Source organism: Psittacula echo, assembly GCF_963264785.1.
Source record: "Psittacula echo genome assembly, chromosome: 6".
NCBI classification, from domain to species: Eukaryota; Metazoa; Chordata; class Aves; order Psittaciformes; family Psittacidae; genus Psittacula; species Psittacula echo.
In genome coordinates, this window is record NC_137743.1 from 67,748,845 (window position 1) to 67,763,154 (window position 14,310).

The 14,310-nt window shown below is 43.9% G+C and overlaps 1 protein-coding gene across 1 annotated transcript in view; it reads right to left on the minus strand.

Moving 5' to 3' along the window:
• Positions 1-14,310, minus strand: part of CHN1 (chimerin 1) — a gene marked incomplete at its 3' end in the record, with an annotated part of 106,026 nt that overhangs the window by 19,559 nt on the left and 72,157 nt on the right. The window contains exon 7 of the mRNA XM_080620443.1: positions 14,104-14,181. Within this exon, the coding sequence (XP_080476569.1) occupies positions 14,104-14,181 (78 nt within the window). The remainder of the gene's footprint in view (positions 1-14,103; positions 14,182-14,310) is intronic.

Here is a 14,310-nt window from a genome sequence, read left to right on the forward strand (position 1 = left end):
TTTTTTTTAGTATTTCTGATTGTAAAGGAGTGAGAGGTTTCCTTGAAATGCTGACATTTCAACTTGTTACCTTAGGCAGAACAAGAACAAATTCTGACACATTAACATTCTTGCCAAATAAAGACCGATACCATCCTGTGCCTCTTGCTTTGCTGATTTTAATTCATCAAATTCACTTTAACATACCACTTGCTGAAGCACTTCTCATGGTTTCCCTGGGTACTGGGGTGAGGGGAGAGGAAGGGCGGCGATGAGGGCAGATCATAAGAGAAGAGGAGTGGTGGCCATGAGGGGAGATCATGAGGGGAAAAAAGGGGCAGCCATGAGGGTAGATTGTGAGGGGAGAGGAAGGGACAGCCATGAGGGGAGATCAGGAGGGGAAAAGAGGGGCAGCTACAAGGGGAGATCATGAGGAGAGGAGGGGTGGCCATGAGGAGAGACCATGAAGGGAAAGAAGGAGCAGCCATAAGAGGAAAATGTGAGGGGAGAGGAGGGGCAGCCACGAGGGGGATCATGGTCATGGGTCAGGGTTAAAGGGAGAACAGCTATGGGGGACATTACTGTGGGGGTCCATTACAGACCACCTGATCAAGAGGACTCTGTGGATGAAGTGCTCTACAGACAGATAGGAATGGCCTCACGCTCGCAGGCCCTTGTTCTCATGGGGGACTTCAACCACCCTGACATCTGTCAGAGCAATGCTATGGCCTGGCACAAGCAATCCAGGAGGTTCCTCGATTGTGTGGAAGACAACTTCCTTCTGCAAGTAACAGAGGAGCCGACAAGGAGAGGTGCCATGCTTGACCTCGTGCTCACCAACAGGGAAGGGCTGGTTAGAAATGTGACGCTCCAGGGCAGCCTTGGTTGCAGCGACCACGAGATGGTCGAATTCGAGATCCTCGGGACAGTGAGAAGAGCGTGCAGCAAGCTCACTGCCCTGGACTTCAAGAGAGCAGACTTTGGCCTCTTCAGGAACCTGCTTAGTAAGGTTCCATGGGAACACATGGGCAGGGGGGCCCAAGACTGTTGGTTGTTATTCAAGGATCACCTGCTACAAGATCAGGAGTGTTGCATCCCAACTAGAAGGAAGTGCAGCAGGAGGGCCAGGAGACCTCCTTGGATGGATAAGGAGCTGCTGAGGAAACTTAGAGTGAAAAAATGGGCTTATAAAATGTGGAAGCAAGGACAGGCGGCCTGGGAAGAATACAGGGATGTTGTCCGGGAAGCTAGGGACCAGGTGAGGAAAGCTAAGGCCCTGTTAAAATTAAACTTGGCTAGGGATGTTAAGGATAACAGGAAGGGATTCTATGGGTACATTGCAAATAAAAGACAGACTAGGGACAACGTGGGCCCTCTCCGGAAGCTATCAGGAGAACTGGCTACCCTGGATTTGGAGAAGGCTGAGTTTCTTCATAACTTCTTTGCCTTGGTCTTCACTGGCAAAGGCTCTGACCACAGCACCCAAGTCTTGGAAGGTGGACACAGGGACTGTAAGAATGAAGACCTTGGGCCCACTGTAGGAGAGGATCTGGTTCGAGACCATCTCTAAGAACCAGAACGTACACAAGTCCATGGGACCTGATGAAATCCATCCGTGGGTCCTGAAGGAGCTGGCAAATGAAGTTGCTAAGCCACTGGCCATCATATTTGAAAAATCATGGCAGTCAGGTGAAGTTCCCTACGACTGGAAGAAGGGAAATATAACCCTCATTTCAAGAAGGGGAAAATGGATGACCTGGGCAATTACAGACCAGTCAGTCTCACCTCTGTGCCTGGCAAAATCTTGGAGCAGATTCTCCTGGAAGGCATGCTAAGGCACATGAAAAACAAGGAGGTGGTTGGTGACAGCCAGCATGGCTTCACTAAGGGGAAATCCTGCTGATCAATTTGGTGGCCTTCTATGATGGGGCTATGGAACTGATGGACAGGGGTAGAGCAGTTGACATCATCTACCTGGACTTGTGGAAAGCCTTTGACACTGTTGCACACGACATCCTTGTCTCTAAATTGGAGAGACATCAATTTGATAGGTGGACCACTCGGTGGATAAAGAACTGGCTGGATGGCCACACGCAAAGAGTTGTGGTCAATGGCTCGATGTCCGGCTGGAGACTGGTAACGAGTGGTGTCCCTCAGGGATCGGCGTTGGGACCGGTCTTGTTCAACATCCTTGTCAGTGACATGGTACATGATACACTGGAGGGAAGGGATGCCATCCAGAGGGACCTTGACACGCTTGTGAGGTGGGCAGATGCCAACCTTATGAAGTTTAACCATGCCAAGTGCAAGGTCCTACACCTGGGTCGGAGCAATACGAGGCACAGCTACAGGTTGGGCAGAGAAGAGATTCAGAGCAGCCCTGCAGAGAAGGACTTGGGGGTGTTGGTTGATGAGAAAATGAACACGAGCCGGCTTCAATGTGCACTCGCAGCCCAGAAAGCCAACCGTATCCTGGGCTGCATCAAGAGGAGCGTGACCAGCAGGTCGAAGGAGGTGATCCTGCCCCTCTGCTCTCGTGAGACCTCACTTGGAGTATTGTGTGCAGTTCTGGTGTCCTCAACATAAAAAGGACATGGAACTGTTGGAACAAGTCCAGAGGAGGGCCACGAGGATGATCAGGGGACTGGAGCACCTCTCGTATGAAGACAGGCTGAGAAAGTTGGGGTTGTTCAGCCTGGAGAAGAGAAGGCTGCGTGGAGACCTCATAGCAGCCTTCCAGTATCTGAAGGGGGCCTACAAGGATGCTGGGGATGGACTATTCATCAGGGACTGTAGTGACAGGACAAGGGGTAACGGGTTAAAACTTAAACAGGGGAAGTTTAGATTGGATATAAGGAAGAAATTCTTTACTGAGAGGGTGGTGAGGCACTGGAATGGGTTGCCCAGGGAAGTTGTGAATGCTCTATCCTTGGCGGTGTTCAAGGCCGTGTTAGACAGAGCCTTGGGTGACATGGTTCAGTGTGAGGTGTCCCTGCCCATGGCAGAGGGGTTGGAACTGGATGATCTTAAGGTCCTTTCCAACCCTAACTGTGATTCTGATTCTAAGGAGGGGCGGCCATGAGGGCAGATAAGGGGAAAAAAGGGCTGGCTATGAGGAAGGATCATGAGGGGAAAGAAGGGGCAGCCACGAGTGATCATGAGGGGAGAGGAAGAGCAACCATAAGGGGAGACCATGAGGGGAAAGAAGGATGGCCATGAGAGATCATGAGGGGAGCCATGAGGGGAGAAGAGGGGCGGCCATAAGGGCAGATTATGAGAGGTGAGGGGTCACCGTGAGGGGCAGTCATGAGGGGAGAGCAGGGGCCGCCGTGGGGTGGTGTAAAGGGTGGCCATGGGAGGTAGGGGCGGCACCTATACAGCATGAGCCATTATGGGGAGCAGATGAGAGGTGGTTGCGAGTGGAGATCAGGAGAGTCAGTCCTAAGGAGAGATTTTGAGGGAAGATCATTTTGCCATCAGAGACATGGTTTAGTGGTGGGCCTGGCAGTGCTGGGGTAACGGTTGGATTTGATCTTAAAGGTCTTTTCCAATCTAGTTCATTCTGATTCTGTGATATTCAGTGCTGATACTCACCAAACCTCAGGTGCCTACTTTTGAACTTGAACGCCCCTTCTTGGTGTCTTGCTCCACACCATGGTCAGTAGATTTCCACCTCTTCCTGACTTTCCCTAGCACGACAGTCTTCTCTGCAGGGTCAACCACAACCCAAATCAGCTACTTCAATTTTTGCCTCCCTTTATTATTCTTATTCGTATTCTTTCTTATTTTTACTGAGCTCAGTACATAATCTTTACTCACAGCTCACCCATCAGTGAAGTTTACGCGACTCATCATCAGCTTAAGAATTACATGGACAAAGCAGAATTTCCTCTTCCCTATCAACACTGGGTGTATTGGTTACCCTTCAGAAGACCAAGGTTGACTTTGCCCTTCCAGATCACTTTCTCACCATCATTAGCACTGTTCTCTCATCCCATGCATCCAAATACTGAAATGCCTTTCCATATCATCAGTTAAGAAATTAACTTATCTGTTACAAGATTTATCCAGAGCCTGCTCAGCTTTACACTGCCCCATCCAAATAATTCTTTCTTATCCATTATTGTGATTGCAAACTCAAAACAGATTAAAAGGTGAGGGTAGGTTTTAATATGTTCCACAACGTTCTGCCTTGCTTTGTCCTTTATCTGACATGCAGTGGGGACATTCTCTGGCAGTATTAATTAGAAGACCCAAAGGCCATAATGTGCTTCCATCCCTGGTGTACACAGCCCTGCAGGATCAGCTCTGAAGCCTCTTTTGGGGTTTCTAAGCGGTGCTGTCTTTTCCCAGAGCTCAGTCTCAGTGGGTCTTCCCACTACCATGGAGCAGAACTGGACATCTGACCCTGCACTGGTCTGAAACACACCATCTCTGGAAATCAAATCACACACAGTAAGTGACGCCAGAAAATAGTAAAAAATTGGTCTTCTGAGGTCAGAACAACCTCTAATACTTTTTCATCCTGCAGAGTAGGGCCTGGCAGCATGCTAAAAAGAAACACGTTTGCATCCCTTTGCTAGTTCAAGAGCCAGCACCTGAAAACAATACTGAATTTATTACATGACACTATTTAATATAGCATTCTGATTTTTATATTTAATTCCCCATTCTAAAAACCTGCCAAGCGACTTTCTTGTTTTCAAAACTAAAACATCCTTTCCAGAAAAACTTCCAAAACCACACCCAGCAGAGTCCCAGAAACCCTGACTTACATTACGAGGGGTTTCTCTCCCTTTATAAAAGGAGCATCTGCCATATGCAGATTTTACTGTCTTATAAAACGTGAGAGAGCAGGATTGCCAACTGTGGGTTTATATCTCCCTACCCTTCCATTCTCATTCCTGCTCTAAAAATCTTTTTCTCTCTCTGTCCATTAGGCTTCAACTGTGAGTGATTTTTTTAAGAATGTGGAAAATGGGTGAGCAAGATAAACTGATTTTAATCTGAATTTGTAAAGTTCCAGGGGAAATACCCAATTTGAAAGAAAAATCCAGATAATTCTAAAGGAAAACACCTGCTTCAAAACCAGATAAAATCCTATTACTAAGCTGTCCTGCAAGCCTAAGGTAAGAGGTGAGCCTCACATTGGGCTGACACCTAAGCACTTCTACTCTGAACTCTACTGCAACATCAGTAAGGTATAATAAACATTTAACTACCACGATCTTACATAGGAGGGCAGTTTTTTGCTTAGGCTTGAAAGACATTCTCTTATACACATGGAAAAATAGCTTAACTCCTGTGATTAATAACTGTAAGTGTTCTAGAATTTTAATTTATTTTTATTTTGCATTTAATGAAAATATTTCTTAAAAAAAGAAAGAAAGTTTTAGGACAACCGAATAAAAAAAAAAACCAATCCAGTGGCTCTGACAACAGATTATACCACAAGCTGTGAACTCCTCAAACAGATCTCTTAGCGTTACTTCTCAGACTCTATAAAGGTCACTGCTGAAGTTAGTTACCCGTGTATCTCATAACTCCACTTATTTTTTACGCTTTTGGGTTTTCCTAGGCAGTTGTTCAGCCAGCCTTGATTGCTATCTGAAAACCAAGAATGAGCCAGCAGATAATTAGTATTCGTAACTGGGAGACTTACATTATATCACTTGTCAAGGCAGGGAGGAAGAGAATGAGGAAATACCAGCAAAGTGCTGTGCAAATGTGATATGAGAGAACACGATGGATTGGCAGAGCATTTGCAAAGCCACTGCTGGGAGGAAAGCAGGACTGGATCTGCCAAATGATGGTTATGCAAAATCAACACAGAACATTATATAAAAAAGCCTTCCTTTGTTGAGAGGCTGCTCCCATGATCTCTCTAAATGCCTGCTCCATCAAGACCCTGCTCTGTACACAGCTCCTCTTCCATGGCCCTACACGCTGAAATTCTGGATAATAGTTTCGGAAAATCCAGACATTATCATCTATGATGGGATGAAATATACCAACTTGAAAAAGGATGGGAGGAAACACTGCTGATCTACCCTCTCTAGCTAGAAGCCCTATTGGTGCTTGGAGAGGAGACCAAGCTGACCAGGGACTGAATAAATGGCAGAGCTCCAGTATTTGTACTGCATGATGCTTCAAAGGTACAGCCCTGCTGGCAACACGGTCTTTCAAACAAATTCCCAAGGATTATGGGACACTGCTGATGAAGGCTGTCAGCTCAGTGGTCCTAGCTCATTTGCAATTGCATCAGCTGAATCCTGCCTGTTAGGACTCTAGTCTGGACATGGGAGACATCATAAGCCTCAATTAAAATGATGAACTCAGCCTGTATTATTAATGTCTGTCTCCCCTGTCACAGATGATTTTATCAGGCACCGAGTGTACCCATGCTGGCACCCAATAGGCGTGTCCTTTTCATCCATCCTTGGTCCAGGCAGACAGCGGCTGGATGTGGAAGGTACAGAAGAGATATCAGTGAGACAGTCAATCAACTCAACTATCAGTTTGGGCAATCCTTCAATTTAATCCTTGGATATAATACGATGATTACATAGTGCCTCTAAAACAGGGGTCTCAAGCACTCCCAATATTCCAGCACATGATACTCCCTCTGTGAGGCAAATATTGCTGCTGATGACTAATCTGAGAATCAAAGATACTGCCATGACAACCCACACAGCAGAGCCCTATCTGCAAGATAACTGCTTTCACGTGAAGGTGTAGCAGAAATTAAAGTAACTGAGACCATTAGAACATACCTTCTCCAAACCTAGAGCTGACTTTGCCTAGACCAGCTGGGATGTTAGTCCTGGGGAGCCAACCTGGGACCACCCCAAAGACTTATTCCAGCAGCTCCTGAGAGGAGAGATGCTGGCTGAACACTCCTTGTTCAGAGCAGAGAGTGTAAATAGCATTGTTATCACCAGTGGGTATGCTGGCATGAATGATGACCAGGCAAACCTCTCTCCAGGTCCTCACCCACTTGGAGCCCGAAGCACTGTCATGTCTTGTTTACTTTCTGGTTTGCACTGATCATGTCAGCAGAGATGGGAACAACTGGAAATTGTGGTTAGGTCATGCTCTATGAGAGCCAAAGCAAAAACCTGGAGAATAGCATGTTGTTGGGGTTTTTTTCTTGTAAATTGAATAAAATAGCCATCTTTCAGGATGGAATAGCAGATTTTCTTTAAATTAATATCTGGAACACTGTCCATTTTATACCAGGCCCAAGTTACTTGATACCTATGTCCATACAAAAAATTCTGAAACTAGAGGTGAAAATTGAACAAAACCCTTAGAATTAAAAATCTCTCTATATAGACATATATGCAACATGTAATGATGTAAATGAGATATAAACCTTTAAGAGGTTCCTAAAGAAATGCTTTTGCAGTGATGCCAAGGCTAATTTGGAGGAAGAGCTGTTGATGAGAGAGCACAACATGTGCTACATGCTTCTTCAGGCAAAGTCTCAGTCCTCCCCAGCAGAGTACTTCCTAGCTTCACCACAGAAATGAGCTGGCCTGTTCTTAGGGCTGTGCACACGGAAGACTCGCAAGGTCCACATCTAGGGACTAACAGAACTGCTGGTGTGGTGAGAAGGAATTACAGCTTAAATAAATTAAGGATTTAGAAAAAATGCCTTTATTTTTTTTGTAACAGAGACAAAGCTTGAATTCAGGGACTAGCACTAAGAAACCAGAAAGGGTTAAATAATATTGTGCTATTTGAAAGGTGCTTTGGAAAAGCCCTGGCTTTACAAAAAAGTAAAAGTAACATTCAATAAATTCCTTAGAGGACTAATATCCATCAATGCCTAAAAGCTTCTCTGGCTTGAACTGTCTTATAATATGCTATGAGTTTCAGAAGCCACAACACAAGAGCTGGTGAAGTTCTCAGAAGTTCTGCTCCACTTTTGCTCTCTAGATATTTTCCCTACCTTTGAACCCCTTTTTCCCCTCAAGTACTAGGAATCCAAAAGAAACATCAAATTTCCCAAGGGTTTCTTATCTGCAACAATGCGCGCTCTCCCCAGGGACTATGCTAGGGGCACCCAGCTCTCTTTCTGATTATTCATTTGAGTACAGTGACTCACTTCTCACGTAAAGATGTTTGAAAATATGTTCAGTGCCAGGTCCATACCTTACAAAAAAAGCCACCATCCTCTTTTCAGCAGAGCTAGACCAATCTACCCCAAATCAGCATCTGCCCCAGTTTGCAGAAGATCAGAAATAGAAATGAGTTCATGTTATAAGTCACAGAAAACCGGGTCTGCTTAATGTAGGAGCTTGCTATGGTTTCTGGACTTTTTGCAGCATTTCTTCTGCACTTTTAATGTTCCCATTTTGCAGTGTTCAGGTGCAGCTTTGCTTAGCTGCTTTTGTTAGAATAATAAGGCTTGTCATGGAAGCAATTTGCTATGATTTTTTACGCTAGCAAAGCACCTAGCACACATGCAATTACACTAGTAAAATCAGGGCCAGGTTAGTCTCTTCATTAATGTGATGCTTGAGTCGGTCTACACTGACAACACTTTTCCAGAAGAGACTGGTCCTAATGGGAGCCTTCCCTCTTTGTGCACATTTAAGGTTATATTTTACTCCCATTTGCCTCTGGAAGAGCATTTTGTCTCCGCTCTGGAGCTCCCTATTTGGCCCTCCAAATGGGTCACCCTCAAAGAGAAAGCCAGAATGTTGCTTCAGTCGAGGAGGGAGGTGAAGAATCTCAGCAAACAAAAGTCATCTGCATCTCTGCTGTCTTGGCCTAAAAAACATGGAAAAACATCCCTCCTCTCTGGATGAAGTGTTGGCTTGAAAGGGAATTATGATCTGAATGTCCACCAATTCACCAAGCAGCTTGCAACTGCTATTCATCACAGTTAACTGACTGCCGTCTCAGGCATTAGTAAGATAGTGACTAAGAAACAGCGTGACAGTACCAAATACTGCACAGGAAGATAGCAAAAAATAGCCTTCTGGAGACATATCTATTCTGTGAAGAGCAAGAGAGAAATGAGACAATATTCTAGGGGAAAATGATGCATGGAAACACAGATTTCAATCCAGCTCTGACAGGCTGGACACCTTCTTGCTTCAGTGAAGCACCACAGCACTAATCTAGTCAGAAGAGTGGTTTTACGCCTTGGACTATCAGCAGTTATGAAATACCTGCAGAGTGTTCTGCCAGCTCAAGTCATCAGGAGCCAGAGGTGTCTGAAGGAATACCAATAACCAGCCAAGGGAGCTAAAAATTCCCCAGGGCCTGTGAGTCACAAGAGCTGGAGGGGAGTGAAGACCTTTAAGGTGTTTTGTCCAGGTTTATTCTAAATTTGCCGAGTGAAGGGGAGGTTACTGCACAGACTAACAACTTTCATCACCCAGTTTCTTGCAGTTAACCTCAATATAGCGGCAGGCAAAGGGGTGAGGTCAGTGCCCAAGTCCAAAACACAGCACCAGGTGGGGAGGAGGTGCAGATGTCCTGTGTCAGTGAGGGATGGACTCAGGGCAGAAGGTACATTAGGCGGCTCGTTTCTTTTTTAAACAGCAATAAACTATGGGATGTAGCAGCAAGATGGAGAGACACAAAGTCCAGAGGACTGAGCAAGGGGAATCCTGCACGGTCAGTACCCTAATAAATACTGCCTTGCTGAACAGAGATGAGATAACCTTAAATGGAACTCTGATTCCCCTGCCTTGTAAGTCCTTTGGCATAAAGTCTACCTCACACATCCCAACCTACAGCTCCTCTCAATAACCAATACGGACTGCTTCGATCCATATGGCACCTTGCCACAGGCTCCTTCGCCCCTCAAATTTGATGTTTCTGCTGTTGTCTGAAGTTCCTCCTTCTCCTGTCTGTCCAGGAGGTACCCAGCTGCTTTCCTCTCCTTAAAATTATTGACTGGGTCAGATACCAGCTAGGTAAGAAATTCTATTTTAATTTACAAGCTATCACAGTTGCTGCATTTTGGGGACAAGATAAGCAAATATGAGATCTACAAGAGACAGAAATAAGCATTCTTATTGGTAGGGTCCAGCTGTAGAGTAAATTTATGGGAACGATTAGGTGTAAATCTACTCTGTCCGCTTCTATGAAATGTCACAGAACTTTACCCTATGATAAAGCTTCTTTTTCTAAGAAAATAACACCACTGGCTTCAGCTATGCTCCTTGCAGCACTTCATGAGCACCCCACAGATCTCTCAGAGCTTCCAAACATAAGATGCTCCTGCTTATCCACACTGGCTGGACGAACAAACTTAATATTCGTCACACACACATGCCCATAGAGATACATATATACTAGAGTGTGTGGGGAAATTTATCCCCCATAAAGGGTAAGAAAATAAAAGAGAGGAAAAACCTTTCTGAGAGAGAAAGTCGGGATGACATTTTTAGGATGAAGTGACTGTCCTTATGTGGTCTGATGATTCCTTTTACAAGATATCTCATTCAGGGTTCTGGGTTTCGGAAAAGCAGAGTATATGGAGGGCAAGCAAAAGAAATCAAATATGCAAACAGACAGACCCAATCAAGTCACACTCACAGTCCTAGCTCACCTTTCAATCCCATTATTCAATTAGAGCTAAGTAAAATGCTGTGTCAAACAATGTAGATGTCGTATAGCTGATACATTTGAATTAATAGAAAATTAATCTTTTATATTAGATTTAGAGAGGAGAATGCAGAAATACTAATTTAAAACTTTTTATAAATGAAAAAAAAGCCCAAATATGCTTTAAAAACTTTTTTAATAATTAGCTCTCCTCCTGAGGAACAGAGATTAAAAACTCAGTCAGATCTGACATTTATAAATCATCATCCCTTTCATTACTTATGGAGATTAATTTAAGAGAATTCAGCCACTCTGTATTTGCATTTGAGATGTGCTCATGAGAGTCCAGACCTCCCCAGTCAGGAGAATACCACATTGCTGGAGATCATTACTGGCCAATGCTGCCCGCAGAGCTCTCTGTCACCCTGGCAGGAGATAACTCATTCCAGCAGATTTAAATAAGATTAAAACCTTTCAAACCCCTATCCATTTCAACACTCCTAGAACCGCCTTTATATTCTTCTTTTAAACAACCCTCGAAGCAAAACACAGATTAACAGATTTATTCAGACCTCTTAACAAATTAAGAGTAAAAGCAGCTTTCATGTTCACCCCTTCCATAGGCATCTGCACTCCTTTGAGGACCTTCACTGCACTGCTTCCCTGCCACTCTGCTCCTCTACCGGATCTCTACCTTCCTCTGTTACTGGAGGCAATAGAGCCTAAGGGCTCAAACTCCATCTGTGTCGTCCTCCCCCCCACTCCACAGGGACAGGAGGTGTAGGGGGAGAACTGAGGTGTCCTAACCTGTGGCCAAGCCTATTGGGTATTTGTTACCCCCAGCCCACCTCCAGAGCAGCTGCTGCTGCTGTTGTCTTCCCTTCTCCAAGACAACAGTGCTAGTTGTTGTTAACGACTCTCCATTTCTCCTCCCACTGCTGGGAAGATACAGCATTTCCAGTGTAAAGAATTCTTCAGCTAGAGACGTGATTGATCAAAGCAGCAGCTGGGAAATGGTTAGAGTCCCTGTCTGTTGCCTTGTGCCTGTATAACGAAGAGAAGATTTAGCCGAAGAGGTACAAAGTGGCATGCACCCTCCTTTTTGCTGGTGGAGCCTCTGGGGACAGCAGTCACTGTTGGTTAGCTGAACTGTACAAATTTATTTCATTTCGGGGCTGCATTTTCTTGTTTTGTTTCAAAAGTCTAGGTTCAAGACTCTGGGCCTGACATTTCCTCCCTTCCCACATGCGTGCCACATACACTGCTTGACAGGCAACCTAGCAGACTTCTGCAGACATTTTAAGTTATGACGTCTATACTTGTAAGAAGAAAAATTTGACAGATGCAAGGAATGATAAAGGAGAGAAGCACATGAGCTAACAATGGCCATTCGTTTCAGATCCACAACAAAACAATTATGAAGGTTTTCTGGTTATTTTTTTACAAATGGGCCAGTGGCCACATTTAGAACTCATGAACACCAGCAGCATTCCTTCAGCGGGCAGGCCGGCTGCTGCATATCCTTTAAGGGGTAAGGGGTTCATTCCCTTCTACTTCTTTTTACAGTAAAAATTACCTGTGTTAGGTGACTCCATTTCACAAAGAGTTACTTCTCAAGGTATCTTTTCGTGGCAACTGCACGTATAAAGGAACTACAGTACAATTATTATAAGGAAAATAACATGTGTGGAAAGTTTGTGCTGTAGCTATGAGCTTGGATCAGACACACAGTTTGTTTTTGAAAAAAGACTGGAAAACTCACAGCTTCCAAACTTTCCAGATTCAGTTTCTGGAAGAAAAAACAAATAAACAAGCCCAAACAAATGAAAATCAGGTTATCGGATTATTTTCTAAACAGATGTGTTTCAGGCTGTTAAAGGAAAGCAACTATAGAATACAGATGTGCGCAGAATTAAATGCACATTATCCTAAACAGGCGCTATACATGGAAAATCGTTATTTGCTGGCATCTGCAAGAATTATCTTCAAACTCAAAGGAACAAACGAAATTTGCAAGACATTTCAGATCTCCAGGACACCTCAGGAGCCTGTGAAAAAATGCTCTGCATTTAACTGACAGCCAACAGGGTTATTTTATGCCAAACATTCATATTAAACACTTTTTAGTATAACATTTTGTACATGGTTTTCAAATTTGTACTTTTATGAAGAACAAGTCAACCAGAACATCCTGATCATATAAAGTCTCCAATTTTAATGATTATTTGAACTCAAAAGCAAGAAGGTGGTTTAAATAAAATCTTATGGATGATAGGTACGCATACACGTGTGCACACATTTGTACATTCACACATGATGGAAACCAAAACTGAAAATAAGAGACAATTAACAGATGCCCAGAGAGGTTGCAGATTAACAGTTAACAATTAAAAGTTGCCCAGAGGTGGTAGATGCAGCATCCCTGGAGGCATTCAAGGCCAGGCTGGATGTGGTTCTGGGCAACCTGATGTAGCTGAAGATGTCCCTGCTCATTGCAGGGGGTTGGACTAAATGACCTTTGAAGGTCCCTTCCAACCCAAACTGTTCTGTAATCCTATGATTCTATGCTTATATCATCAGATGCCTGTATTATATTAATGATTTCCCCTTCTCCTAAAATAAATAAAAGCAAAAGCTACACGGAGGAAAAAACCTCCACACATCAAAGATAGAATCTAGGCTTCAGGTTCTACATATGATGTTTGTACCATCATCTGTAGGAATTCAGGATAATACCAATTCACTTACAAATAAACGCTGCCTATTATGCAATGAATTTGACCGCTAAAAGGTTAAACTACTACATCCTTGCCGAACACTTATTACAGATAGAGACACAAAACATGCATATGTTGTGTTGACATGTGCCTCTCTTACCAAAGAGCATCATTTATTTAAAATAATTAAAACAATAATTAGAAGCTACATGGAAGACTAAGTAAATGGTATTAAAACACAAGGTAGCTGCTAATGCCAGCAGCTCCAAGAGCCCCGTGGTACAAGCCTGGCTGCCTTCAACACACTCAATTCATTAACACCAGAGAAAAGCCAGAAATTAAGGGAAATGCCGACCATCTGCTCAATCCAGATGCAAGAGAACATGCGTCTTACCTCCAAAGCTATTTATCAGCAAAAAACTGAGATGAGATGGGTTTAATCCTCTAACTGCAGATCTAACAAATTATGCAGCATCGTATCGTCATAAGTAAAACTGAACTATGTTCATTTGAATGAGAAGAAAACTTTGCCACTTTTTCTCACCTTTAACATCTCTTGACATAAAACAATTCTAAATAAAACAGATAAGCTAGATATGACACATACTATTTAAAGAAATGCATGCACACAAGCAGTCGACAACAAAATCCTCATTCTTCTGCTACGTCTGAAATACGTCTAATTGATTTAACCAGCAATGAGACTTAATTGAAGCATATAAGTTCCCAGAAAGTCATCGTCTGCATACATACTATTTCCTTTCAATACCATGCCCATTATAAAACAAAATCTACGGCCCCTGTGCTGTATAAAGAAACAAGTAGAGTAATTTCTTACCTTAAAGTTATGAATCTTCTCGTATTTTGGAATATGTTCATTTTCTTTCAGAGTTGCTCTTCTGACAAGCGACGTCAACTGTGAATAAGCAAAGAGTTTAAGAGGTTGCCAGATTGTCACGGGCGACTTCTGAGCACCCAGTTTCATCCCCAGGGCTGCGAGCAGGAAGTCTTGCTGGCGGCTCTCCTGCTTGGCTCTGTGCACCGC